Source organism: Sciurus carolinensis, chromosome 2 (genome assembly GCF_902686445.1).
Source record: "Sciurus carolinensis chromosome 2, mSciCar1.2, whole genome shotgun sequence".
Classification (NCBI taxonomy): Eukaryota; Metazoa; Chordata; class Mammalia; order Rodentia; family Sciuridae; genus Sciurus; species Sciurus carolinensis.
The window spans coordinates 109,581,213-109,607,174 of NC_062214.1; the positions used below are offsets into that span (position 1 = coordinate 109,581,213).

The window sequence follows — 25,962 nt, forward strand, 5'->3', positions numbered from 1 at the left end:
AGACCATATATTGTAAATCTTCTTGAAGCAATAGGAATTAGATATCACTGATACCAATGAAGTTCCCATAGTTAACTATTTCCTCTCTCCATTTGGCAGTTTATTGCAGTGAAAATGGAAGCCTGACCATGTGGGCATTTTTGCAACATCAGTCATTCCTGATATATAGTGTTTTGTCATTTAACCCATAAAGACATTTTTAAGTGTTTTGTTTTTCAGTTTTCACTTTGTTCTTTCTTATAAAACAAGTAGAGACAAAATTGAGGAAGATGTTGAAAGAAAAGCTATTCAGTGATGGCCACTGCTCATTTGCTCATTCATATGCCATCTGCCTTGTTTTCTGGATTAGAAACACATGCTAATTTAATTGAGGGGCCTTGTTTATAATGTGTGAGTATGTGTCTGTATACGTATGTATATGTGTGTTTGTGTGTATGTGTGTATAAGTAAGTTAAGAAAAAGCCTGGATTCTCCTTCAGGTCACTCAGTTTTCTCTCTGTCGTTTAACAATAGACTCTTCTTCAGAGTTGGGGAAATGTTAAAATAATTTTTGGTCCCCTTCTCACAGACTTAATTTAATGTAATGTTCTATGTATAAGTGCATCTGATGGGAAAAGATTTAAATAGAAATCAATTAATTTTTCTCCTTCCTTCCTTCCTTCCTTCCTTCCTTCCTTCCTTCCTTCTTTCCTTCCTTCCTTCTTTCCTTCCTTCATTAGGAGAGCGTTATGTACCTGGAGTGGGAAATGTGACCAAAGAAGAGGTCACAATGAGAGAAATTATTCACTTGCTTTGCATTGAACCCATGCCACACAGTGCCATTGCCAAAATTTGCCTGAGAATGTAAGTCCAACAATGTTGGGTTTGTTTCTCCCCCTTCACCGTAAAATGGGATGGTTTTATCTGTTTCTTTAATTGGAAGAAACTTCAAATATCAGGAAAATTTGTTCAGTAAAAACTATAAATTTTTTACCCTTATAGATCTAAACTACAACCCCATCTCTTAAAAGACTAACTAAATAAAATAAAATAAAATAAACTTACTTTTTAAAAGTAAGTTAAGTTTGAGTACAACCAGAGAAATGAAAGTTGTACCCCATTTGAGTTCAATGAATCAAAGTAAAAATTTTTTTAAAAAAGTAAGTTAAGTTTACTAATTTTTGCAGGGCTGTAGATATCTGAAGGCTCACCATAGTAGCTTAGCTATGTATTTATCCTGATTTTAAATGACTTCATAAAATACAGTGTACTGCCTTCAAGAAAAAGTTCAGGTCTATCACCAAAAAATTCTGTAAAAGTAGAATACATTAGGACATTTACACATGTGTTTTGCTATAGATTTCTCGTTACATTCCCTTTATTCTGTAACTTTGGTTTTAGGGATTTGTAAAGTATAAGCATGTGCCTAAATGTGGGCAGTGAACATATTATATTCAAAAAATTGTTATATCTTTGAACTGTTGGTAATGCTGTGTGTGTGCGTGTGTGTGTGTGTGCGTGCGTGCGTGCGTGTGTGTGTGTGTGTGTGTGTGTGTGAACACACATAAAGGCAAACTTAGATAGCATTTCTTGTTTGGTTTACACATAGATCTTATCCTCCTAAGGAATTGGTCCATCACAATGTACCTAACTGGTTTTAGATATAACTTTTCATACTGGAAATTAATCTTTTAATTTATTGTTTACAAAGTACTTCAGAGATGAAAATGTATTTCATTTCACATAAAAGAAAATCAATATATAAAGTTAAAAATGATAAAAATATTGTTTCAACAGGAAAATAATGAAACTGGCTTAGAGAATGTCATAAACAAAGTGGCCACATTTAAGTAAGTGCCTAATATTTATGCTTTTTCTGAGAGGTAGTTTGATCTTTGTTCTTATGCTTTGGATACTTTGTAGAAGCTCTAAAGTTCTCTCTAGAACTCTCAAGAATGTAATACAGATTAAAAGGGGTGAGAATGAGGGACATACAGTAGTACATATTTGTTGAAGAAATGAGTTTTGGGGACAGGTATATGAGAAATACCCATTTATGATACTAGGTGATTTAGATAGTCAACAAACCTTTCCAGTAGTCTCCTTAGTTTGAAGCCATGACTTTATTGCTTCATAAATTTTTATTTTACATGCTACTTTTAAATTTTTCTTTAGTAGAGTTAAAACAGGATTTTATAATTCTTTTATTCTTTGGGGTATATTAAATAGGAATAAAATCTTAATCGGATTAATTCATGAAATTTGAGAAATTGATACTGGTCACTGGTAGTGAATTTCTACTTGTTATAGTATTTATAGGTAAATTATTAGTTTCAGACAACTTATAAGAGAGGATGCAGCTTTTCTTTTGCTCTAATAATGTTAAGTGATATATTAAGAATTGGACAGAAACCCAAAGCTATTTAATGTTCTAAGCAAATAAAGTATATTCCTTTTGACTTTGCTGCTTTTTCTTATAGTACTGTATAAGGTTTCAGCACTACTTTCATCTGCAGTTTACTAAGGATGTGATATCTCTCTACCATTTTCTGTTTGACTTTAGACAATGCAGTGTGCTATAATTCACTGCAGTTTATCTCTATTTTCCATCTATTTAGGAAACCAGGTGTGTCAGGCCATGGAGTTTATGAACTGAAAGATGAATCATTAAAAGATTTCAACATGTACTTTTATCATTACTCCAAAACACAGCATAGCAAGGTAGGAAAAAGTACCCTCTTCAGTAAATAAATCTAAAATGCTTTATGTTTTTTAAGTCCACAGAAAAGTTCCTAATTATTTAGTACTTATTATTAGAGGGCATTATCTTACCCAAGAAATTAAGAGGGACTCAATAATGTTATCTAGTGTTCAGACAATATTCAGATTTTCCTTATTATACTGGAAATATCCTTTATAGCTGTCTAGGGAGAAGAGGATTCAGTGAAGCATCATGGATTTCATGATCATGCCCTTCATTTGGTTGTCATGTTTCCTTAGTTTCCTTTAATTTAGGATAAGTGTTTTGTCTGTTTTGTCTTTCATAACATTGACTTTTCTGCAAAGTACAAGCTAGTTGTCTTTTAGAATATCCTACATCCTGCATCAAACTAATTATATTTCAATTTTTGGCAAAAATGCCTATATAGGTAAACTATTGCATCACATCAATAAAGCACATAGGAAATGTATGATTACACAAATGGTATGCCTCTACTTCATGTGCAAACAGAGAAGATGTATCCCATTTGTTTACAATAAAAATGAATTAAAAAAAATAAAATAAAGCACGTAGTATCTATATGTTCCCTCAAGGGTGGTATAAAGTTTGATCACCTACTTGAGGTGATGCCTCATTTTGTCCTTATAAATAAATAACTGATCATCACATAGTACCAAATACACAGTAGGTACTAGGGAACTATTTTAGACTGAATAGAATAGGGACTAAGCACTTGATGAGGAACTTATTTTGTCTATTTTGCAATGACTTCCCTCAGACAGCTGTTTATTTCTAGGATAAGGTAGCATTTTGAATACATGCTTTAGCATATAAAGTGTTTTAGTAGGTGGATAAATCTTTTCTGCCTACTTTTAGACATTTTTCCATTTGTTTTGTGCTTGCTAATTCTTTTTCTTTTTTAAATAGGCTGAACATATGCAGAAGAAAAGGAGAAAACAAGAAAATAAAGATGAAGGTAAAAAGTGAGATTCTGAATTGACTCATTTTGGTTTTTGGGAGGTGTGTTGTTTTTACGTCATATTTTGTTTTTGTTGGTTTTGGAAAGTAGCGGGGCTGAGGTTGTGGCTCAGTGGTAGAGCACTTGCCTAGCATGTGTGAGGCACTGTGTTCAATTCTCAGCACCACATATAAATAAACAAATTAAATAAAGGTATATTAACAACAAAAAAATATTTTAAAAAGAGAAAGTAGGCCTCTAAAGTAAGTTCAAAGAACATTTTGATTGTTCCCGTATTAAGATGTGGCAAACATGAACAGTGATAGAATTTTAAATTGATAGCAAGTGGAAATTATTTTGGGAGACTGACATTGTAACTTTAATTTTTCTTGATGTTGATATTTTAGTACCATAAAACTAGCAAAAAATCATGTGTTTAGCACATAATCTATTTATTTTTTAGTTTGCAATTTAGTATGCAGAATAACCTCAAAAATGTATCTATTTGTCTTTTTTCCCATACACCCCTACCCTCTGTAGCACTGCCACCACCACCACCTCCTGAGTTCTGTCCTGCTTTCAGCAAAGTTGTGAACCTCCTCAACTGTGATATCATGATGTACATCCTGAGGACCATATTTGAGCGGGCAGTAGATACAGATTCTAACTTGTGGACTGAAGGGATGCTCCAAATGGTATGTTTGCCTGAAACATTTTCTCCTGTTGAGTCCTAAGAGATATTAGGGATCTGGAGAAAATCCCTCGTTTAACTTCAGTCAGAACCATATATGGAGTACCTGATGCTTAGGGGTCATTAACATAGTTTACATGTGGCATAAATTTCTTTAGTGATACATTTCTTGTGTTTTTATATCTCAACTCTTGGGAACCATTTGTGTTTTTAAAAACTCACAAAAACAAAAACAGGTCTATCCATGATAGTGTAATAAATTGGCAGGTCACTATTGAATCATGATATTTTTAATCATTTATTTCATTCATATTAAAAGGAAATAACATAATTAAGATTTGAAGACAAACAGGTCTAGTTTTGAATCATGGATTTCCCCACTTTTCATATAAGAGCAAATAATGTTCTTCTTATTAGAAAATGGGTATAATTATTTCATAGAGTTGTTATGAGAGTTAGCTCAGATAGAAGCAGTTTTTTGTTGTTAATTCTTTTTCATTTTTGTTTTATGTACTGGGGATTTAACCCAGGAGCAATTTTCCACTGAGCTACATCCTCATTCTTTTTTATTTTTTACTTTGAGACAAGGTCTCACTACGTTACTGAGGGCCTTGCTAAGTTGGTGAGGTTGGCCTTGAACTCATGATCCTCCTGTCTCGGCCTCCTGAGCTGAGGAGTGCAGTAATTTTTTTTCTTGATTCTGTTACAATTACCTAATCATGCCACTTTGTAATTGCTGTAACTGGATATTTATTTAGCACCTACAAATAAAGTTTTTTTTTTTTTTTCTTGATTGTTGTTGGTCTGCAGCTCTCAGTGCAGTCATGCCATATGTGTATCTCAGTTTTTGTTACAATAGATACATGCAATATAAAATTCCATACTGTAGAAACAGGTTTGAAATCAATTTAAAATTTCCATGTCTTCTAGTGCCCAGCATAATAGATACACACTGTTAGAATTTTGCATATTCTGGAAATCATTCCAACAATAGCACATTATAGGTCTGTCTCATACTTTACAGTTGCAAATTTCATTGCATAGGTATACTATCATGCATTTAGTCACCTTTTAATAGACATTTAGTTTGGTTTTAGGTCTTTGCTAAAATACAGAACATTAAAATGAACATCCTTATACAGACATCTTTTTATACTTAAATAAACATTTGTCATACTAATTCCTAGTCTGTGCTTCTCATTTTTGATTAATAATGTCAAATTGGCCTACACCCTTTTACTCGCCCATCACCAATACACTGAAATTTCTTTGCTTCCTAAAACATTTGCCAGCTTTGTATTTCACTAAACTCAAAGTGTTTGCCACTCTTCTTTTTTTTTTTCTTCTTACCAGAGATTAAACCCAAGGGGGGCTTACCCACTGAGCCCTATTTTGTATTTTATTTAGAGACAGCAGGGTCTCACTGAGTTACTTAGCACCTTTCTAAGTTGCTGAGGCTGGCTTTGAACTCTCTATCCTCCTGCCTCAGCCTCCCAAGCTGCTGGGATTACAGACAATTTCAAGTGAGGATTGACATTTTTATCATAACTGTCCATTGAACTGCTTGTATATAAGTTTTGCCCATATTTTTACCTGCCAGGTGCTTATTTTTAATATCCCCAATTAAAATATAGTTACCTAAAATAGCACAGTTTTAAAGATTTCTAATTTTCTTCCTTCAGGCATTTCATATTCTGGCACTGGGTTTACTAGAAGAGAAGCAGCAGCTTCAAAAAGCCCTGAAGAAGAAGTGACATTTGACTTTTACCATAAGGCTTCAAGTATGTTTGAGTATCATTTTTCAATACATGTCCATCTAATTGCCAATTTTTAATTGAAAGTTTAGATATTAAAGATTTTAATTTGTTAGACCTTAATGTAGAAATCCTGAAATTGTCTTTCCTTAGCATCTTTGGTTTTTAATTGATATTTTTCAGTATAATAATTTTTTTAAATTCCTACTATAATCTTTTACTGCATTATCTCCCCCTTCAACTGCTTTGTGAGGGGTGCAGGAGAGCATTACTAACATTGGTGGTTTCTTACTTTGATTCTTTGTCACAATATTTCCAAGTATTGATGCATCAACCATAGTATTCATATGATATTCATATGTGGAAGATACTAATATTTCTGAATTTTAAATGATTGCAGAGTCTTATTGATAATGTATTTATTTTGCACTGTTTTCAACTTGTAAGAACAGTGTAGGTTTATATTAGATTTCTATTAAATGCTATCTGATTAAGACACATTTCTCAAAGACATTTCAGGGACATTATTATAAAACCAATAGTTGAAAGAAAAGCATCTCACTTTCTTTTACACATTGTATTTTTGGATCATTGAAGACATCATAAACCTGTTCGGTTAATGGATATAAGATCTCCCACTTACATATTTTCTTTCTCATTAAACACTTTTGCTTAGACAGTGAGCCAAGGACATGTGAGAGATAGTCTTAAGGGTAAATATAGGAAAGAGACTTGAAATAATTAAATTTTTTCATATATTATTTTTAAAATTTTGTACTTATCACTTCATATAATGGTAACTTAGTACGTTTGAGTAATTACATATTCTTCCATTCAAAAATTAAGGTAGTTAAGGGAATGATTAGCGGACCATAGGTTATCAGTGTGAGTAACATTAATTAAGAATTGTAATTTTTACATGATTATAAAGATGTTTATCATATGTGATTTTTTTTGTTTTAAAAATAGGATTGGGAAGTTCAGCCATGAATGCTCAGAATATACAAATGCTTTTAGAAAAACTCAAAGGAATTCCCCAGTTAGAAGGCCAGAAGGATATGATAACATGGATACTCCAGGTAAACTAATGTAAACTGATCAGATATTGGTTTTATATAGTCATGTGTCACTTACCAGTGAGGATACATTCTGTTAAATGTATCATTGAGTGATTTCATTCTTATTTGAACATTGTGGCATTTATTTACATAAAGTTAAATAGTACCTGAGTCAGTCACTTGATGTGACTTCCTGTGCAATCAAGAGATTGAGAAAACACAAAATATGAGACTGTTGCCTGTGTAACTTGCATACCATTGACAGTAAACTTTTCTTTTTTAGTAAGTAGAAAGAGAACACTCTAAAATAATGTTAAAAAGTATAATATAGGAGCTGGGTGTGTAGATCAGTGGTAGAACACATGCTTAGCATGCATGAGGCCTCCTTGGTTGAATCTCAAGCATCACAAATCAGTTAATTTTTTGAAAGTGTTGTATTGTAAATACATAAACCAGTAACATTTATTATCATTGTCAAGTAGCATTTGCTGTATCTAATTTTGTGTGCTATACTTTTACATGTCTGTATGCGATAGGTTTTCAGCCTTGTTATAATCTTGTAGGACCGCTGTCATATGTGTTGCCCATCATTACCTGAAATAATAGGGAGGAGGGAAAGGTAAGAATAAAGTCAGAAGGACAACAGGTATCAGATCTTATAGTACCTTATGGGTCAAAATAAAGAGGAAGATTTTTACTTTTGATGAAAGTAGGAAACAATTTAATGATTTTTAAATGACATAATCTGGTCTATATTTGTACAAGATGACTGGCTGTTGTGTAATACAAAGCTTACAGGGTATAAGCATAAAAACAGGGAAACTACTAAGAGACTATTGCATTAGTCATAGTGAAGTGAGCATTACCTGGACAAAGATGGAGACAGTGCAGAACTGGTCTGATGAAAGCATACTTTGAAGTTAATGTGTAGTATTCGCTAACAGATTTGATTGAAGGGCTGAGGGAAATTGAAGAACCAAACATGACTCCCAGGTTTGGTGCTTAAACTGTTGTGCAGATGGCCATGCCTTTGGGAGAAGAGAATAAAGGGTATAGAGAAGAACCAGAAATGTTACTTAAATAGGACATCTTCCTCTAAGCCAGGATTATGGAGCTCCTTTGTTACTATATTCATTCTGATGTTTACAGCTAGGTGTTATTTTGATAATTAGAATATACAGAGAATGTGGTAATTTTCTAAATTCTTATCAACTGGAAATCTTTGTGCTGATTTGTACTTCAAAAGACCAGCACTTTTTTCTGTTTGTTTCCCCCACCACCACCACCACCAGTGGTGCTGGGAAAAGAAATGAGGGCCTCATACATGCTAGGCAAGTGCTCTACTGCTGAAAAACATTATCCTAGCCCTACAACACCATTTTTCTACTTAATTAGAAGTACTCTTTAAAAGAACTTGATGTAATAAGATATGTAACTAGAAGATAATGACTTTATTAAGATTTCTCTTGAAGTAGATTGCATGAATATTTAGTATTTGTGTTAAATTTACCAGTATAATTATTATTTTTTAAAATTGTTTAGTTCTCAATGGATCTGATATTTTATTTATTTATATGTGGTGCTGAGAATTGAACCCAGGGCCTCACACATGCCAGGCAAGTGCTCTACCACTAAGCCACAACACCAACCCATCAGTATAATTATTTTTTAAAATAAAATCAAAATAGAAACAAATTAAGTAGATAATGATTCCACCTTTATTTAGAAAGTAGATTAAGCTATTATTTAGTCCAATTCATATCTGCTAGACAGTGTTATAATTTGGATATCTATTCCCAAAAATTTATTTTCTACTAAAATATGAAAGCTCCTTACCAAAATATGCAAAAATCATAAGTATATGCTCTTAGAAAAAAATATCAGTTATCTTACCCAGATATTTAATATGAAACCGTGTTGTGAGTGTTCTTGTGGGAGTTTTTCCGCATGAGACTTAAGTCTTTTTCAAGGTATAAAATTGTTTTATGGATATACCATCTTATTGCCAAAACTTTGACATCTGTTAAAAATAATGAGGCAGTGGTACATACCTATAATCCCATCAGCTCAGGAGGCTGAGGCAGGAGGATCATGAGTTCAAAGTCAGCTTCAGCAACTTTGCAAGACCCTAAGCAACTCAGCAAGACTCTGTCTCTAAAATATTAAAAAGAACTGGGGATGTGGTTCAGTAGTTAAGTGCTCTTGGATTTAATCCCCAGTACCGCTAGATAGATAGATAGACAGACAGATAGATAGATCTGTATATACAGTTGTGGAAATGTCTCCAAAGATAAAGTACAAATAGGAAGTATGAAATAGTAAATGTAGTAGGATCTCTTTTGTGAAAATATGTGTAGATATAAAATATGTGTAGGTATATGCCACTTAACATTTCAGTCAACAAGAGATTACCTAAGGATGGTAATCCCATAAAATTTTTTAAACATTTTTTTTTAGTTGTAGATGAACACAATACCTTTATTTATTTATTTACTTTTATGGGTGCTGAGGATCAAACCCAGTGCCTTACACATATGCTAGGCAAGCACTCTACCACTGAGCCACCACCTAAGGCCTCCTCCCTATAAAATTGTATTGCCTAGTTATGTCATGGCTGTTTGTATAAGTGTACCCTCTGATGTTCACATAATGATGAATCACTCAACATATTTCTCAGAACATCCCTACAAAGTGATGTGTGACTGTGTATACAGTTGTCTCTCAGTAACCCCTTCATCTCCATTCTGCCCAATCTCTGGCTACCCAGTGCTGAAGTCTCTAGTATAAAATGCATAACTATAGGTCTGGGGTTGTAGCTCAGTGGTAGAGTACTTGCCTAGCACATGTGAGGCGCTGAGTTTGATCCTCTGCACCACATAAAAATAAATAAATAAAGTAAATAAAAGTATTGTGTCCATCTACAACTAAAAATATTTTTTTAAATGCATAAGTTTTAGCATGTAACCTATACACATCCTTCCTTGTACTTTAAATTATCTTTAGATTACTTGTAACTCCTAATGCAATGTAACTATGTAAATGGTTACATTGTTTAGGGAATAAGAACAAGAAGAAAAATCTCTGAGTTCTGTACAGATGCAATTTTTTTTTTCCAAAAATTTTTGATCCATGATTGGTTGAATCCATGGTTATGGGACCAATAGGTATGAAGGACCTATTCAGTTACTTTTGTTATTGCTGCTGCTGCTGGGGATTAAACCCCAGGGCCTTGTGCCTGTTAAGCATACAGATCTATGACTGAGGTATACTCCATTCACACACCTCCTGTATTCTAATAATTTTTTCCTAGAAAGAAATATTGATTATTTTAGTAATTGCTTTTAGACACAGATATTATGATCAAAGATGGGTATTTGACTTTTTATTGTATATTTTTGCCTTTGTTTATCTTTGCATTGAAAATGTTATTTTAGTGAGGCATGGTGTGGCACACATCTGGACTCCCAGCTACTTGGGAGGCTGAATCAGAATTGGAATTTCAAGGCCAACCTGGACAACATAGTGAGATCCTGTCTTAAAAAAAAAATAGCTGGGAATACATATACTTCAGTGGTAAAGCATTTATGAGCATGCACCAAATCCTGAGTTTAATCCCCAATATGACCAAAAAGAAAAAGAAGAGTAAAAACATTATTTTAAGCCTGGTATTGTGATTTGTACTGTTTGTGGCCATAGTTACTCCTGAGTCTGAGGCAAACTGATCACTTGAGCATATAAATTTGGGACCAGTCTGGGCAACACAGGCTGTATTTTTAAAAAAGTTATTTTAAATTAAAAATTTTTTTTCCTGGTGAATCTTACTAGAGCAAACAGAAGCCTGGTCACAGCTACAGACTGAACCAGCTAGTTTGCTATAAGTGACTTAACTCAACTGATTGCTCATTGACCAAGTTTTTGGGGGGGTTACTCCCCCCCATAAATCTAAATAGTTTAAATTGAAGGCATTTGGAGACATGATAACCAAATCAGATTAGTAATTTTTTTTATCCTTCCTGGTCAGTTTAACCAAATCTTGTAATATTTCGTTTGTTTTTTTATAGATGTTTGACACAGTGAAGCGATTAAGAGAAAAATCTTGTTTAATTATAGCGACTACTTCAGGATTGGAATCTATTAAGAATGATGAGGTAAAAAAAAACACTTTGACAATAATGACATTCTTCTGTCTTTGAACAAGATATATTTCGTTTTGTCAGGAGGAACCTGTTTATTGTGAAGTATGTGAGATCTGTCCATCTTTCATTCATTATGCTTCTGTAGTTGACAGATTTTTATTCAGTATAATTTATTTTACAAAAGCAGAGAAACTTGATGTACAGTGGAATTCTACAAGAAATGCCATATTTTATTAATTTGAAAAATATTTTAGCCAGGCACAGTGATACATACCTGAGCGATACATACACGTAATTCTAGTGATTTGGGAGGCTGAGGTAGAGAATTGCAAGTTAGCCTCAGTAACTGAGCAAGACCCTGTCTCAAATTAAAAACAAAAAGCATGGGGAAGTAGCTCAGTTGTTCAATCCCCAATACTCCCCCCCAAAAAAATTTTTTTTAATGTTTAAAAGTAACATATAACATCACAGTCTGTGGCATTTCATGATTTAATCACCAATATTTTTTTATTGGAGGAACATAAGGTAATGGTACATCTTCTCAATGAAATGCAATAATGTTTAGGTCATTAATTTTTATTATGTGGTGAATCAGGTTTCGTTCTCTAAATTATTAGAATATCTTTACTTGTGATTATTAACTGTCCTTCCTAAGAGAAAAGCACATTGAACTTAAGTTAAAATAGAAAAACAAAGGCACCAAATACATCTCAGTAATATTGTTAAAATTCTCAGTCATAGCAGTACATTTAGAAATGTTAAACATTAATTAAGTTGATTTAAATTGTTTAAATATCAGTGATTGATTGACAAATGACTTTTAAATTTTATTCCTTTTTTTTTTTTTTTTTTTTTTTTTGCGGTGCTGGGGATAGAACCCAGGGCCTTGTGCATGCAAGGCAGGCACTCTACCGACTGAGCTATCTCCCCAGCCCTGTCCATTTAATCTTATTTCTTAATGTGCCTGCACTGAACATCAAAGGCAGGTCGTTGAATAATTAAGGTACTTGGTATTTTACATTAAATTATTGAATAATAATAATAATTGAATAAGTGAAGTAATAACAGAAGAAAAGTTGAAGTAATAATGTTAATTTTGAAACATTAAATTGAATCTAGGCCTTAAATTAAGTTTTTCAGACTCTTACTCTAAGAAATTTTGCCACTGAACAGTGTACAGGTTGAGCATTTCTAATTCAAAAATCTAAATCCAAAACTTTGGAACACTTCAGAATTCAGATTAGGAATGCTTAATTGATGAAGTCTTTGCAATATTCCAAAATCCAAAATATCTTAAATCTGAAACACTTCTGGTCCCAACCATTTTATATAAGGGATACTCAGCCTGTATGTAAATTTTTAATAGTAATCTTAACTAATGTTGTGGTTTCTTAATATTCAGATTACTCATGATAAAGAGAAAGCAGAACGAAAAAGAAAAGCTGAAGCTGCTAGACTACATCGACAGAAGATCATGGCTCAGATGTCTGCCTTACAGAAAAACTTCATTGAAACTCACAAACTTATGTATGATAATACATCAGAAATGCCTGGAAAAGAAGACTCCATTATGGAGGAAGAAAGGTAAAACAAGGCAAAATAAAAATTAACTCAACTTTTAGAGAAAAAAATTAAATATTCACTTTAAATCATGTTTTTCCAAAACATATTTTATGATAATGGAAAAGACAAAAGTGGGAACAGCAGAAATAAAAATCAACCCCTGTTACTGTATGTGCATGGGCATTTTTAGATACACATTTACATTTTGATTCCATATTGAGGGAAATTGGATAACCTTTTGATCCATGCCTTGTGAGATGTTGTATAATATATAGTGTATGTATTATATACACTATTATTATATAGTGTATAATAAATAGCCATAATGAATAGTGGCTATTTTGAAGTTAAAAAATAAAAGGGGTCTGGTGACATAGAGGTCAGAGGTAGAGCACTTGCCTAGCATATATGAAGCCCCAAGTTCAATACCTAGTACCTTAACAAAATTAAATTAAATAAGTAAAAATGAGATATAAAGGTAAGCTTTCCTTGGCTAACTAGTGTAGTATAATCAGAAGTAAACAAAAACCAAACAAACTAAATCCTGAACTTTCTAAATATTGTGTATCAACAGCCTACTCTTTAGAAGAAGTGAGAAGTAAGCAAAGTTATTCTCAGTGGTGTTAATGCTTTTATTATTCATTTTTATTGCCTGCTTAATTGAATATGTAATTTATTAGTGTTTTCTCATTGAAAACAATTCAAATGATGGATTAAATTCCCTCAGACTATCCTGTATAACCCCGATCTTTGTCCACAGACAAAAATGGTTATAAGTAACATCTTCCTAATGCATTTATAAATGTTTATATAAATAATGGGTTGTTGGAGAGAGTGATCCTCACCTATACCTTCTTTTGGAGAGTAGATTAGAACATGATGAGAGATTTTGTGCTAGGTGATTAATATCTCTGCATAATCAGTACTTACCCTGATTTCTCCTGTTTGAGTATTCCTAGAAAAAAAAAAAATGAATGAATGAGAGTCATCTTTTGTGTTTTTAGTGGTTTCTTTTTTCTTTCTTTCTTTTTTTCTTTTTTGCCTTTTTTAGTGATTTGTTTTTATTTTACCATACATTTTATTCTACAGTTTGCTTTCTCAGTGTCTTATAAATCTTTTCACATTAGTATATATAGATCTATAGTGTGAATTCTATAGCATTCTTTATGATTGCTGCATAGTCTGCCATGACACAGATGTATAATACTTTATCAGATATTAGACCTTTAGTTGCTTTCCTTTTCCCTCATTATAATTGGTCAGAATTTTTTTATATGTGTCTCCTTTGTATTTGTGCAAGTAATTCTCAATGGTAGAATTCAAAAAGGAAAATATCTGGGTCAAAGTTTTAATAGATATGACCACATTCCCTTCAAACTGGATCTAACCAGTTTCTACTTCCAACAGTGTATGAGCATGCCTGTTTACTTCATTCTTACTAATACTTAAGATTATTAGTACTTGAAAATATCTGATATTATCAAAATTTAAAATTTATGGGCTAGGAATGTAGCTCAAATATAGAATGCTTCCTTATCATGTGCAAGGCTCTGGTTTTGATCTCCAGCAGCACCAAAAACAAGAAGGAAAAAAAGAAAAAAAAATCATGACTAAATTTTTCTTGATACTAATATTAGGTTGAACTTCTCATATGATTGTTCACCTTTTATGTTTTATCTTCTACAAATTGCCTATTATTAAACTTTGAATTCTTTGCTCTTGTCTTTGTGATTTTTAGTTCTTTTTTTTAAAAATTTTTTTCTTAAAATATTTCTTTTTTTTAGTTATAGATGAATATAATACCTTTATTTTATTTAATTTTTTTAATGTGGTACTGAGAATGGAACCCAGGGCCTCACACATGCTAGGCAAGCACTTTACCACTGAGCCACAACCACAGCCCATGATTTATAGAAGTTCTTTAAACTATATTTCCCATATTTTGTCCCTATTTCTTTAACATTAATTATGAAATTTAGCCATGAAGAAGTTTTCAGTCTTCATGAAGACAGATTTATTGATTTTTTAGAGCTTTAGCTTTTTGTATCTGAAGTCTTTTCCTATCCCAAAGTCACAGTTTTAATTACATAGTTGCATTAATACATTTTTCTTCTCAGAATGTTAGAGAAAAAGCTGAAGTTCCATTTGGGTACTAGCTCAAATCCTGGATCCCTTTCTGCTCTTCCTCAAAGATTGTCTGGTTTTAAGTTTTATATATTTTTGTCAGAATTTTTACTGTTGTTATATGTAAATATGTATAACCATAGAAATTATATATTGTCATTCAGTCTTTTGTTTTAGTTGCATAAATGATATGTGCATATCTTGCAATATCCAATTTTCACTCCATGGTTTTGAAAATATGTATGTGTTCTTATATACAAAATGAGCTCACTTTCTCTCAGTCATGGCATTTGGGCAACCTTTTTTTTTCATGTAGGACTATTCCACAGATTACAGAATACTTAGCATACCATGCCTACTAGTCCTATGACAACCAAAAAGCAAATCTTCTCTATTTTACTGAAATCTTCCTAGAAGGTGGTACCACACTTATTGAGAACTATCTTTTACAAGCTGCGTAATATTATGTATCATGCAAGCTCATTTAAGTTGGTGAACATTTATTTCTAGTTTAGTAAATGATACACTATATTTCAGAGAACTTCTCGCACAGATAATATTGCAGTATAGTTCAGAACATGGCCTCTGAGGTTAAATACTGGCCCTATTACTTACTAGTGATGAATTACAGGGTCTGTCTCTTAACTGTCTCTAGGCCTCAGTTTTTTCCTTTGAAAAATGAAGGTACCTACCTCATAGAATTGTTGTAAGGATTGAGTAAACATAATTAAAGTATTTGGAACAGTGCCTAGTCTCATAATCAGCACATTATAAATATTTACTCTTATTTATATATGATTATTGCACACATCAACAGATCCTAAGATTTGCTAGCCCATTAAGAGTAGATCCTGGTCAAGCGCGGTGGTACATGCCTATAATCTCAGCAGCTCAGGAGACTGAGGTGGGAGGTTCAAGAGTTTAAAGCCAGCCTCAGCAAAGCAAGGTACTCAGCAACTCACTGAGACCCTGTCTCTAAATAAAATACAAAATAGGGCTGGGGATGTGGCTTAGTGGTCGAGTGCCCCTGAGTTCAATCCCTGGTACCCAAAAAAGTGTAGATCCTAAGTATGGCTACATCATTAAGATATAAGTTTTTTAGTTTTAACACCTACCAAAATAGAAATAGAAACCTAAATGCCTAGTGAGAGGGAATAAAGAAACTATTATGCCACAAATAGTATAAGAATACCACGTAGGTCGGGTGTGGTGGCACATGCTGTAATCGCAGTGGCTCAGGAGGCTGAGACAGGGGGATCTCGAGTTCAAAGCCAGCCTCAGCAAAAGCAAGGCACTAAACAATTCAGTGAGATCCTGTCTCTAAATAAAATACAAAATAGAGTTGGGGATGTGGCTCAGTGGCCGAGTGTCCCTGAGTTCAATCCCTTGTACCCACTCCCCCTAAAAAAACAGAAAGAATACCATGCAGCCATTTAAAAATGTTTCTGAAGAAATTTTAATCACATGAGAAAAATAACAGAAATTCTTGTAAAAGAAATAAGGGTATAAGTAAATATATATGTAATATAATCTTATTTATATCAAACATATTTTATAAATGTTTCTGAAAACAGACTTAAAGAAAATATACAGGGTTACCAGTAGTTATTGCTAAGTTGTAGGACTATGTAGGAAGATCCCTGCATCTTTTTCTTCTTTATTATAGAGCTTTTTATCTAGATTTTCCAAGATTTATAATTTATTTTACCAATAAGCTAGGTTATTGGTAAAATAAATTAAATATATATACCATTTCATGATCAGCCTCTTTTACACTTAACATCACAAACTATAATTTCTAGTAAGAAAATTAATTAATTAAAGCCAGAAATATTAGGGGGGGAAGTTTTGAAGATTATATTGCTAAATACCATTTTTATTCTTAAAGTTTTTGCCTACATTTACTTAAAATCTACCAAAATATAAAGACAAGTGACCAAAACATATGTCTTCATTTCTGGTTGTTTCTTTTGGTAGTACCCCAGCAGTCAGTGACTACTCTAGAATTGCTTTGGGTCCTAAACGGGGTCCAACTGTTACTGAAAAGGAGGTGCTGACATGCATCCTCTGCCAAGAAGAACAAGAGGTGAAAATAGAAAATAATGCCATGGTATTATCGGCCTGTGTCCAGAAATCTACTGCCTTAACCCAGCACAGGGGAAAACCCATAGAACTCCCAGGGGGTATGTATTGTTTAATAAATATCTTTTTGAGCATTTCTTTTCATATGTATGCAATTAGAAAAAGTACTCTTTGAATGAAGTTTCAGAGTGAGGTTGTATTTAGTTTTATTTGGTTACATCATGATTTACCCACATGTAAAATAGACTGTAGGTTTTTACATGCCATGTTGGCTCTTTTCCTTTTTTTTTTATTTTAATTTTTGTTAGCACTTGGCCACATTATTCATTCTATCTCTGGTTATTATTTTTTTATTTTATTTTTTTCTTGCTGAACCACTTAAAAATAGGTTGTAGGCATTATGACATGTCATCCCTAAGCTTTTCTGCATGTATTTTTTAGAACTAAAGACAGTCTATTATATATCTACTGTACCATTATCATATTTAAGAAGGTTAATAATAATTCAAGAATATATCATCTAATAATAATTCAATAATATATCATCTAATATAAAGTACACATTTCTTCAACTTTTTCAATGTCTTAAGTAGGTGGATTTTTTTTCCCCACTCAGGATCCAAACATGTTTCACGTGTTACTTTGGTCAAGTTTCTTCCAGTCTATTTTAATGTAGAGTAATCTCTTGCCTTGTTTTATTTTGTTCACACTAATTGAGGAATGTAGGCCAGTTGTCTTGTATAGTGTCTCAGATTGTTAATTTATCTGCTGTTACCTCATGATTTATTTCATGTTAAACATTTACTTGGTTAAAAATAATAATTATGTAATTACTCCATTTCTTATATTACATCAGGAGTTAGATGCTTTAAATACCCTTGAAATAATGATAAAAGCTAATATTAATTGAATATTTAATATGTGCCAGATTCTAATTAAATGCTTTATATGTATTTACTTAATCCTCACAACAACCCTGTGAGTTAGTTACCAGTATTGGCCCCATTTTGCAGGTGAGGGAACTGAGGCACAAGGAAGTTAAATAACTTGCCCAAAGTCATTAGTGATGTAATGAAATGAGAATTTGATCAATCCCTCCATAGCCTGTGCTTTTTTTCTACTAGATTATAATGTCCCTCGATATCCCTTAAAATCATCATTCATTCAAATTATTCTTTAAAATTGCAAAGGAAAATTGTTCTTAAATCAGAATATCATTTCAATGACGAAGCTAATGCAGTGTAAACCTAATGTTCAAAATGAAAGATTAAATTGTTATTAATCCACACTGATTTTAGAATCATACCTATAGTCTTGCTTTACATTTACCTCTTTTTCTTATGCTTAATAATATATAGCCTCCTGTCATGATATTGTGATACTTAAATATTCCTAAGAAATGAAAGTTTGTAATTAGAATTTTAGACCTCTTGACCGCCCTTTCCCAACCCCCATTCCTTTGTTATAATCTTGGAAGAGATGCATTCATACCTCTAACTTTTGTCTTTCTAAACCAGAAACCCTGGACCCACTTTTCATGGATCCAGACTTGGCCTATGGAACTTATACAGGAAGCTGTGGCCATGTAATGCATGCAGTGTGCTGGCAGAAGTAAGTTGTTCCTCTGACATGTTCTTGAAAGAGACTAGGAACAGTGAAGTTCACAACAGGCCACAAAAAGGCATGTTTTCTCATGTCTTCTTTCCTTTCTTCTTATTGGAATAATTAAAATAGTTTTAATTACTAATTCTGTTTGCATGATACTAATTGTTATAAGCCTTAGAAATTGTTATATAAAGTTATCAAGTTAAAATTTTCAGGGACTAGGAAGCCCTGGGTTCAATGCCCAGCACTGCTTTAAAAAAAAAAAAAAAAAATTAAAGTGTTCCTTATTCCCTGTGTTTGCTTTCCACAATCTAATCAATAGTCACATTGCTCATCAGTATTCACATAAAAGTAATAGTAATCGTCATTTTTAAAAAAATCTCAAAACACAGTGAAAGTTACCTTGAGACAGGACAAGAAGACTTCTCATTTTGAATCAAGAAAAGATAAAAATTCAGAAATGCAGTTCCTGAGAAATCTTTTGCATAAGAATTTACCCACTTAGCATAGGATTAAAACATAAAATTTTACTATGATATCCCTCACTACTGTAGTTGGTCACTGGAAATTGAGGGAAGTAGTATCTACACGTATGTCAACGTGCTATTGAAGTAGGAGACAAGTTATGATTCAATAAATTAATTTTATTATAAATTTATATAGGTCATGATAAATTTTCCAATTTGCCCCCAAAAGAATGGGAAGCCTATTTCTTTCATAATTTAATGTGTATTTTTATACATAAGTTCTACACTTCATCTTAGCCAAATGGCCGAGAATCAATGTATGTAAATTGTAAAAAGATGTTGACTGGGGCAAAATTTTTAGATCTTTTTACTTGGATTAAAGCAAGTTCTAAAAGTACCCATGTCTTTGGAATTTTGCAGGTATTTTGAAGCTGTACAGCTGAGCTCTCAGCAACGCATTCATGTTGACCTTTTTGACTTGGAGAGTGGAGAATATCTTTGCCCTCTTTGCAAATCTCTGTGCAATACTGTGATTCCCATTATTCCTTTACAACCTCAGAAAATAAACAGGTATATTTTATGTTTTGGTAAATTTTTTTAAAAACTATCTTTAATTTTTTAATTTGTGCCTGTTTTGTTAGATTATTAGTTTCTTTTTTACTCGTTAGAAAAATTAGTATTTTTTATTTCATAACTTAAATCATATTTTAAAATGAAATTAAAAGCCCAATTTTTGGTCTTTAAGAGAACTAGGATATTCATTTACTCAAATCAGTATGTTATACATATATCTTCCAGCCAGTGTTACAGTAGAACCCTGATCTCTGCCTTAGCACTCACAGAAAGAGAAAAGATATGAAAAAAATTCTTTATTTTGTTTCTGCATTCTTACTTTTTTACTTAATAATAACAGTACTATGTATAATTGTTGAGTTTTTTAAAATTTCTTTAAAACTTAGTGGTTTTGAAATGATAAATCCAAGTTCTGCTAAAGGAAGTGGTTTTGTTGTTTTAAAAAATCACCTTTGGACTGGGGATGTAGCTCAGTGGTAGAGTGCTTTTCTCTTGAGAGCAGTGATGGAGGATGGGAGAGCAGTTACTGAGATCAGGGGTCTCTGATGCCCTCATGGCTGTGGCATGCCCGGTTCCTGGGAATGTTTCTGTTCAAGGGCACAGGATGCCTAGCTACTGTAGCAATGCCCTACATGAGGAAACTCTGTGCAAGAGCCCTATCAGTTCTAACCTTGATCTCAGGCACACAGCTCCTGGGAAAAAAGGAATTCTTATGCTAGACAATCACAGTGTTTCACCAGCTCTACTTCTCCAGTTCCTGTCCACCTTCTTGAGAGCTACACAAAACTCCTAACATTGCACTTTACAACTATGGATTGCTACTGTGGAAAAGCTACATAGATGTCCTATTTTCTGTAATGTTCCTGAATACAAAGAATAATGCTTGCATAGTCTTTAACCCGATAATGAGACATATATAAATAAAGATTGCTGGCATAATTCTTAAGACCTGCATCTCCATCAGAGAACAGGCTCCACCTGATCCCAGCTTAATCTTCAAGATCTGTGTCTGTGAATGTTTATTTCCAATCCCCCTTCACCCCTTACCAGACCCCAGAGTTTGCCTGCTGGTCTTGACACTTTTCCTAAATGTGAGGCCCTGGGTTTGCTCCCCAGTACTGCAAAACACCAGTCAACAACAAAACCACCTTTGACATGTTTTCATAGCAAAAGAGTTAAGAAGTGATATGTTTGGCAGGCGGAGTCAAGTAATAGTTGCTCTGTATCTACTATTCCATGTCTTTGGAAAACCTGGTTTACAAATTTTTGTCTTCAGTATTTTGGGACATAGAATGTCTTCATATAGGAAGAAGTTTGCATCAGAAAAAAACTATTTCATTTATTGTAATAGTAATTAATGTATTCTAGGCACTCTTCCAAGTGCTTGCTACCTTATGTTGTTTAATTCTCACAGTAAAAAAAGGTACTGAAATAGATACTGTTATTTCCATTTAAAGATATAAGGAATTAGAGACTATGAGTAGTTTTTACATCTCCCAAAGCTACCTAACTGTACACTTGAAAACAAAAATAAATCATAACAAAGTGATTTCCAACATATTATTAACCTGCACGGCCTTTAAAAAAAAACACTATTGTTCCCTCTAATAAAGATTATTAGGCATGTAAATTATTCTCTAAAGGAAGACTCAGCAACTTCCCTTGATGTCTTTAAGAGTAGGATCCTTCAGGGCAGTCCTTTTGAAAGTCAGAAAAACTGATTCTTACGCCGGATCTTAGAACCCTGGGACGCTTACTGTCAGTAATAATTTTGTTAACTGAGAATCTGACATGTATAATTGTACATAACATTTTTATTAGGCACTTGAACTTACCTGTATAGTTGCATCTATTTGCCTTTGTTTTTTTAGAACATTAGTATGAATATAGTAAAAGTAATAAAGTTAAAAGCATATAAGGAACTTTATTAAAAGTAGCAGTTTGATAAAATTTTGTAATATAAATTTATCAAAAAAATCAAGCTAATATGCTAGGTTTTTTTGTTTCTTGTGGTGTTGAGGATTGAATTTAGGGCCTCACACATGCTTTTTTTTTTTTTTTTTTTTTGTACCAGGGATTGAACCCAGCAGCGTTTAACACCTGAGCCACATCCCCAGCCCTTTTTATATTTTATTTTGAGATGGGGTTTCACTGAGATGCTGAGGTTGACTTTGAACTTGTAATCCTCCTGCTTCAGCCTCCTGAGCTGCTAGATTACAGGCATGTGCCACCATGCCCCCTGAATTTTTGAATTAATTTATTGATTGGTACTGAGGTTTGAACCCAGGATCTTTCACATGCTAGGCAAGAGCCGTACCTCTGAGCTACTTCCCCAACTCTTTATTTTTATTTTAAGGGTATTGCTAAGTCACCTAGCAGCCCTCAAACTTTCAATCCTCCTGCCTCAACCTCCTAAGTAGCTGGAATTACAGGCATACACCTCTGCACCCACCTGTTTTAGTCAAATTTATGCCCAGATTTTGGCACAGTTCATTATATATTTTAACTCCATTTGAGATTATCCTTTTAAAAATAAAAAAGATTGTCGTTTCAATAAACAGATTCCTCTTTTGTAGTCTTTTTTAATAAAATGGTTTCTGGTCCCCGTGGTTCTTAGCACACTGGATCATATTCCTATCTTTATGAAATTTATATTCTGTAAAAGAAATGGTGGCAATAAACAAATATTAAAAGCCTAAATACTGAGAAATTTTATGAAAAAACTAACATAACAGGGTATAAAGAGCTAGAGTAAGGCTAGTTATAGAGTTGTTAGGGAGCTCATCTCTTGAGATGGTAACAGTTCATCTGAATGAAGTTAGGGACAAGTAATGTTGTTCTCTGGAAGAAGAGAATTCTAAGCACAGGCAATATCAACAAAAGACCCAAGTTAGGAACATAGTTGGCATGTTCTGGCACAGCAGGAAAACAACATCTTGGAATGGACTAGCAAGGAGGAGCCAGGTTATAAAATTGTAAGCTCATAAGTGAGCTAAGACAGGAAGTCAGAATTTAAAATTCTTACTTACAATGGGAAAACACGGGGGCATTTTGAACAGGGGAGTCATTATCTAGTGTATAGTTTTAGAAGCTCCTTTGGGCTGCTGCATGATGAATTCATACTTTAAAAAAAAAACAGGAATGGAAGCAGAAAGAACACTTAAAAGTCTATTGATTTCAGGTTAGGAACTGCTTAGGGTGGTCTAGGGTAATAAAGGTAGAAAAACATGATCAACTTCAGATATTTAGAAAGTAAAACCTGACTGGGTGCAGTGGCACATGGCTGTAATCCCAGTGACTCAAGAGACTTGAGACAGGAGGATTGAGAATTCAAAGCCAGCCTCAGCAACTCAGTGAAACCCTATCACTAAATAAAATACAAAATAGGGCTTGATATGGCTCAGTGGTCAAGTGTCCCTGAGTTTAATACTGGTAACCCCCCCAAAAAAAGAAATACTAGCTAATAGAGTAACACTATAAAATAATATTAGCTAATAGAGTGTAAGGGAATCAGAAAAGTTAATGACAACACCTATTTTTTTACTTGAGCAATTAGAATGGCATTTCCATTTATTGGCATTTCTTACTTTTAGGTATCAGGAGCATGGGGTGGTGTTCTACTCTTTGTATTCCCTTCCTTTCCCCAAAAAACATTTTTAAATGCATATTTCCATGACCTAGAAAGTTAATCTGGAGGAATTTTGGTATTTGTATATAGCCGTTTATTCAAGGAAAGACTCTGCAAGTTTGGCTTTTTAGATTGACTTTCTACCAATGGATTTAATTTTTAAGTAATTCTTAAATGTCATTTTTTCAGTGAGAATGCAGAAGCTCTTGCTCAACTTTTGACCTTGACAAGGTGGATACAGACCATTCTGGCCAGAATATCAGGTTACAATATGAAACATTCTAAAGGTTTGCTTACAATTTTTTTATGTTAACTGTATGAAAATTATCTCAGAATTTTTGTTTTAAAGAAAAAAGTAATTATGGTAAAATATAATTCACAAGTACAGATTTGCTGAATATCATGAAAGAGACACTTTTGAGGCCAACACTAAATTTGGCCTACATGATTTTCTCAATTTAGTTGTTTTTCATACTATCAGGCAGAATAGACAGTGATTAATCTAGAGTCAGACTGCCTGATTTAAATTTTAGATCCAAGATTCATCCTAATCAGTAAGATTCACATATTGTTATGTTGTCTTGGGCAAGTTACTTAAGTTCTCTGTGCCTCGGCTTTCTTATTTGCAAGTCAGGAATAATAATAATAATAATGCCAGGCTGGGGAGATAGCTCAGCTGGTAGAGTGCTTGCCTTGCAAGCAGAAGGCCCTGAGTTCGATCCCCAGTACCGCAAAAAAATAAATAATAAAAATAAATAAAATAATAATAATAATACCTATTCCCTTGGTCAAAGAAGTAATCGAGTTATGTGTAGAGTTGAATAGTCCATGGTACATAGTAAGTACTATATAAGTGTTAGCCATTATTATTACTGATATTGTTAATATATTGTCATTAATGTTATTAATAACAAAACACTTTAAAATTGTTATCTTATTTGTATGTTATTTATAATTGAGAGACAAGTGTTGGCTATCAATGGAGATGTGCTTAAAAAAGTAAAAATGGCATTTTAAAATTTAGCAAAGTATTTTTCTTTACTCAGCGATGAATCAATAAGATGAAGAAGGAGAAGTACAATATAGTTTTTGTTGTTGTTGTTATCGTTTTCCTTTTTTGAGATTGTGTCTATGTTGCCCAGGCTGGTCTTGAACTCTTGGGCTCAAGCGATCCTTCCACCACAACCTCCTGAGTAGCTGGGACTACAAGCAGTGCCACTATGTCCAGCTTTAAAAAATCATTTAATTCTCATTCCCTCATTGGAATTAAAATTGATGAATAGTATACCTAGAGAATATTTCAAAATATTTCTAGGTGTTTTACTCAAAATATTTATGTCTTATCTTTATCATCCATACCTTCTTGTATTTTTTTAAATTTTTGTTGTTGTTGTTATTGATGGACATTTATTTTATTTATTTGTTTATTTATTTATTTATTTATTTATTTATATGCAGTGCTGAGAATTGAACCCAGTACCTCATATATGCTATGCAAGGCTGAGCTACAACCCCAGCCCCTACCTTCTTGTAATTATCCAACTATTTCCTGGTTATTTCACCCTCTATCATGCTTAAATTATTTACAACCTTTTAGTTATATACATTTAGGGAAATCGAAGGGTGTATGCAAAAACCATAGATCAAAAATAGGAATTATGGTTTTCTTTTTTAGTACTGTAGTCAATCTAAGTTATCAAGTTTTAAGTGTTTAATTGTACTGTATATTAAAAAAAACTGTAGAAGGCTTTATGTTCTTTACTTCATCAAACATGTATTTTATACAGTTAAGAGAATGTTCCAAGAGGAAATGGTGTTAAAACCATATTTTATAGTATAAAACAATAGGTCTCATAGAGCTTTAAAGAAGGAATAGATTATTAGTAGAGACTGAAGTAGTAAAGGAAAGTGTCATGGAGAAAATGGAATTTGAATTGACCTTAGACCAACTTTGTAGGTGTGGTAGGGACAAAGGAGAGTATTCAGGTAAAGAAAAGAGAAAACATTTTTAAGGAAGTATGAACATGGCATTTCAGAAATACAGAATAAGCCTGGTGTACCTGAGTTGAGGGTACAAAGTGGGGAAGAAGAGGAGAGCACAGGGAAAGGTTATATAGAGGGTTGTGAATAAAAATTTGGGCTTGGTTTTTAGAAATAGAAAGAGGGAAGACAGTAGTTGGCAATGGATGAGTCTAGCATTGTTCTATCAGTTACCCTTCCTCCTTCATTAACTTTACAGCAAAACCTTTTTCACAACTGATGAGTATAGAGTAACAGTCTATCTGCTGAAAAACTCCTTAATGGAAGACCTTTTGCTGAGAAGTGATTTGGGGCATGCCACTTGTTTTTAACAGTGAAAATTCAGTATACAGGGCTCTTCTCATTCATTTTATGAATTTTAAATGGCTTGGACAAATGTGAATAATTTTTTTTGTTTGCTTGTTTTTAAGTAGATGAGCATCCTGATTGTACATCCTTATTTTTGGGTCAAAAGTTCAGCCTTAATTTCAGGTATTTTTTTTGTCATTTTGACCTTTAAATGATTTAATTGGAAGTCTCAAACGTGGCTTTAAGTGTAAAGGTTCCTTTATTATTGAGCAGACCACCGTGACTAGAGAACCA

General features: G+C 33.1%; 1 protein-coding gene and 1 non-coding gene across 2 annotated transcripts in view; both read left to right on the forward strand.

Moving 5' to 3' along the window:
* Positions 1-25,962, forward strand: part of Ubr1 (ubiquitin protein ligase E3 component n-recognin 1) — a 178,747-nt gene that overhangs the window by 117,233 nt on the left and 35,552 nt on the right. Inside the window, 15 exon segments of the mRNA XM_047538461.1 lie at positions 720-824; positions 827-843; positions 1,777-1,829; positions 2,598-2,700; positions 3,629-3,677; positions 4,200-4,354; positions 6,033-6,084; positions 6,087-6,131; positions 7,074-7,183; positions 11,224-11,310; positions 12,701-12,882; positions 16,963-17,168; positions 18,585-18,678; positions 19,560-19,709; positions 23,530-23,627. Of these exon segments, the coding sequence (XP_047394417.1) occupies positions 720-824; positions 827-843; positions 1,777-1,829; positions 2,598-2,700; positions 3,629-3,677; positions 4,200-4,354; positions 6,033-6,084; positions 6,087-6,131; positions 7,074-7,183; positions 11,224-11,310; positions 12,701-12,882; positions 16,963-17,168; positions 18,585-18,678; positions 19,560-19,709; positions 23,530-23,627 (1,506 nt within the window).
* On the forward strand, positions 13,684-13,811 carry LOC124978432 (U8 small nucleolar RNA). Its single transcript, XR_007107452.1, has one exon. It is a non-coding gene; the product is annotated as a U8 small nucleolar RNA (small nucleolar RNA).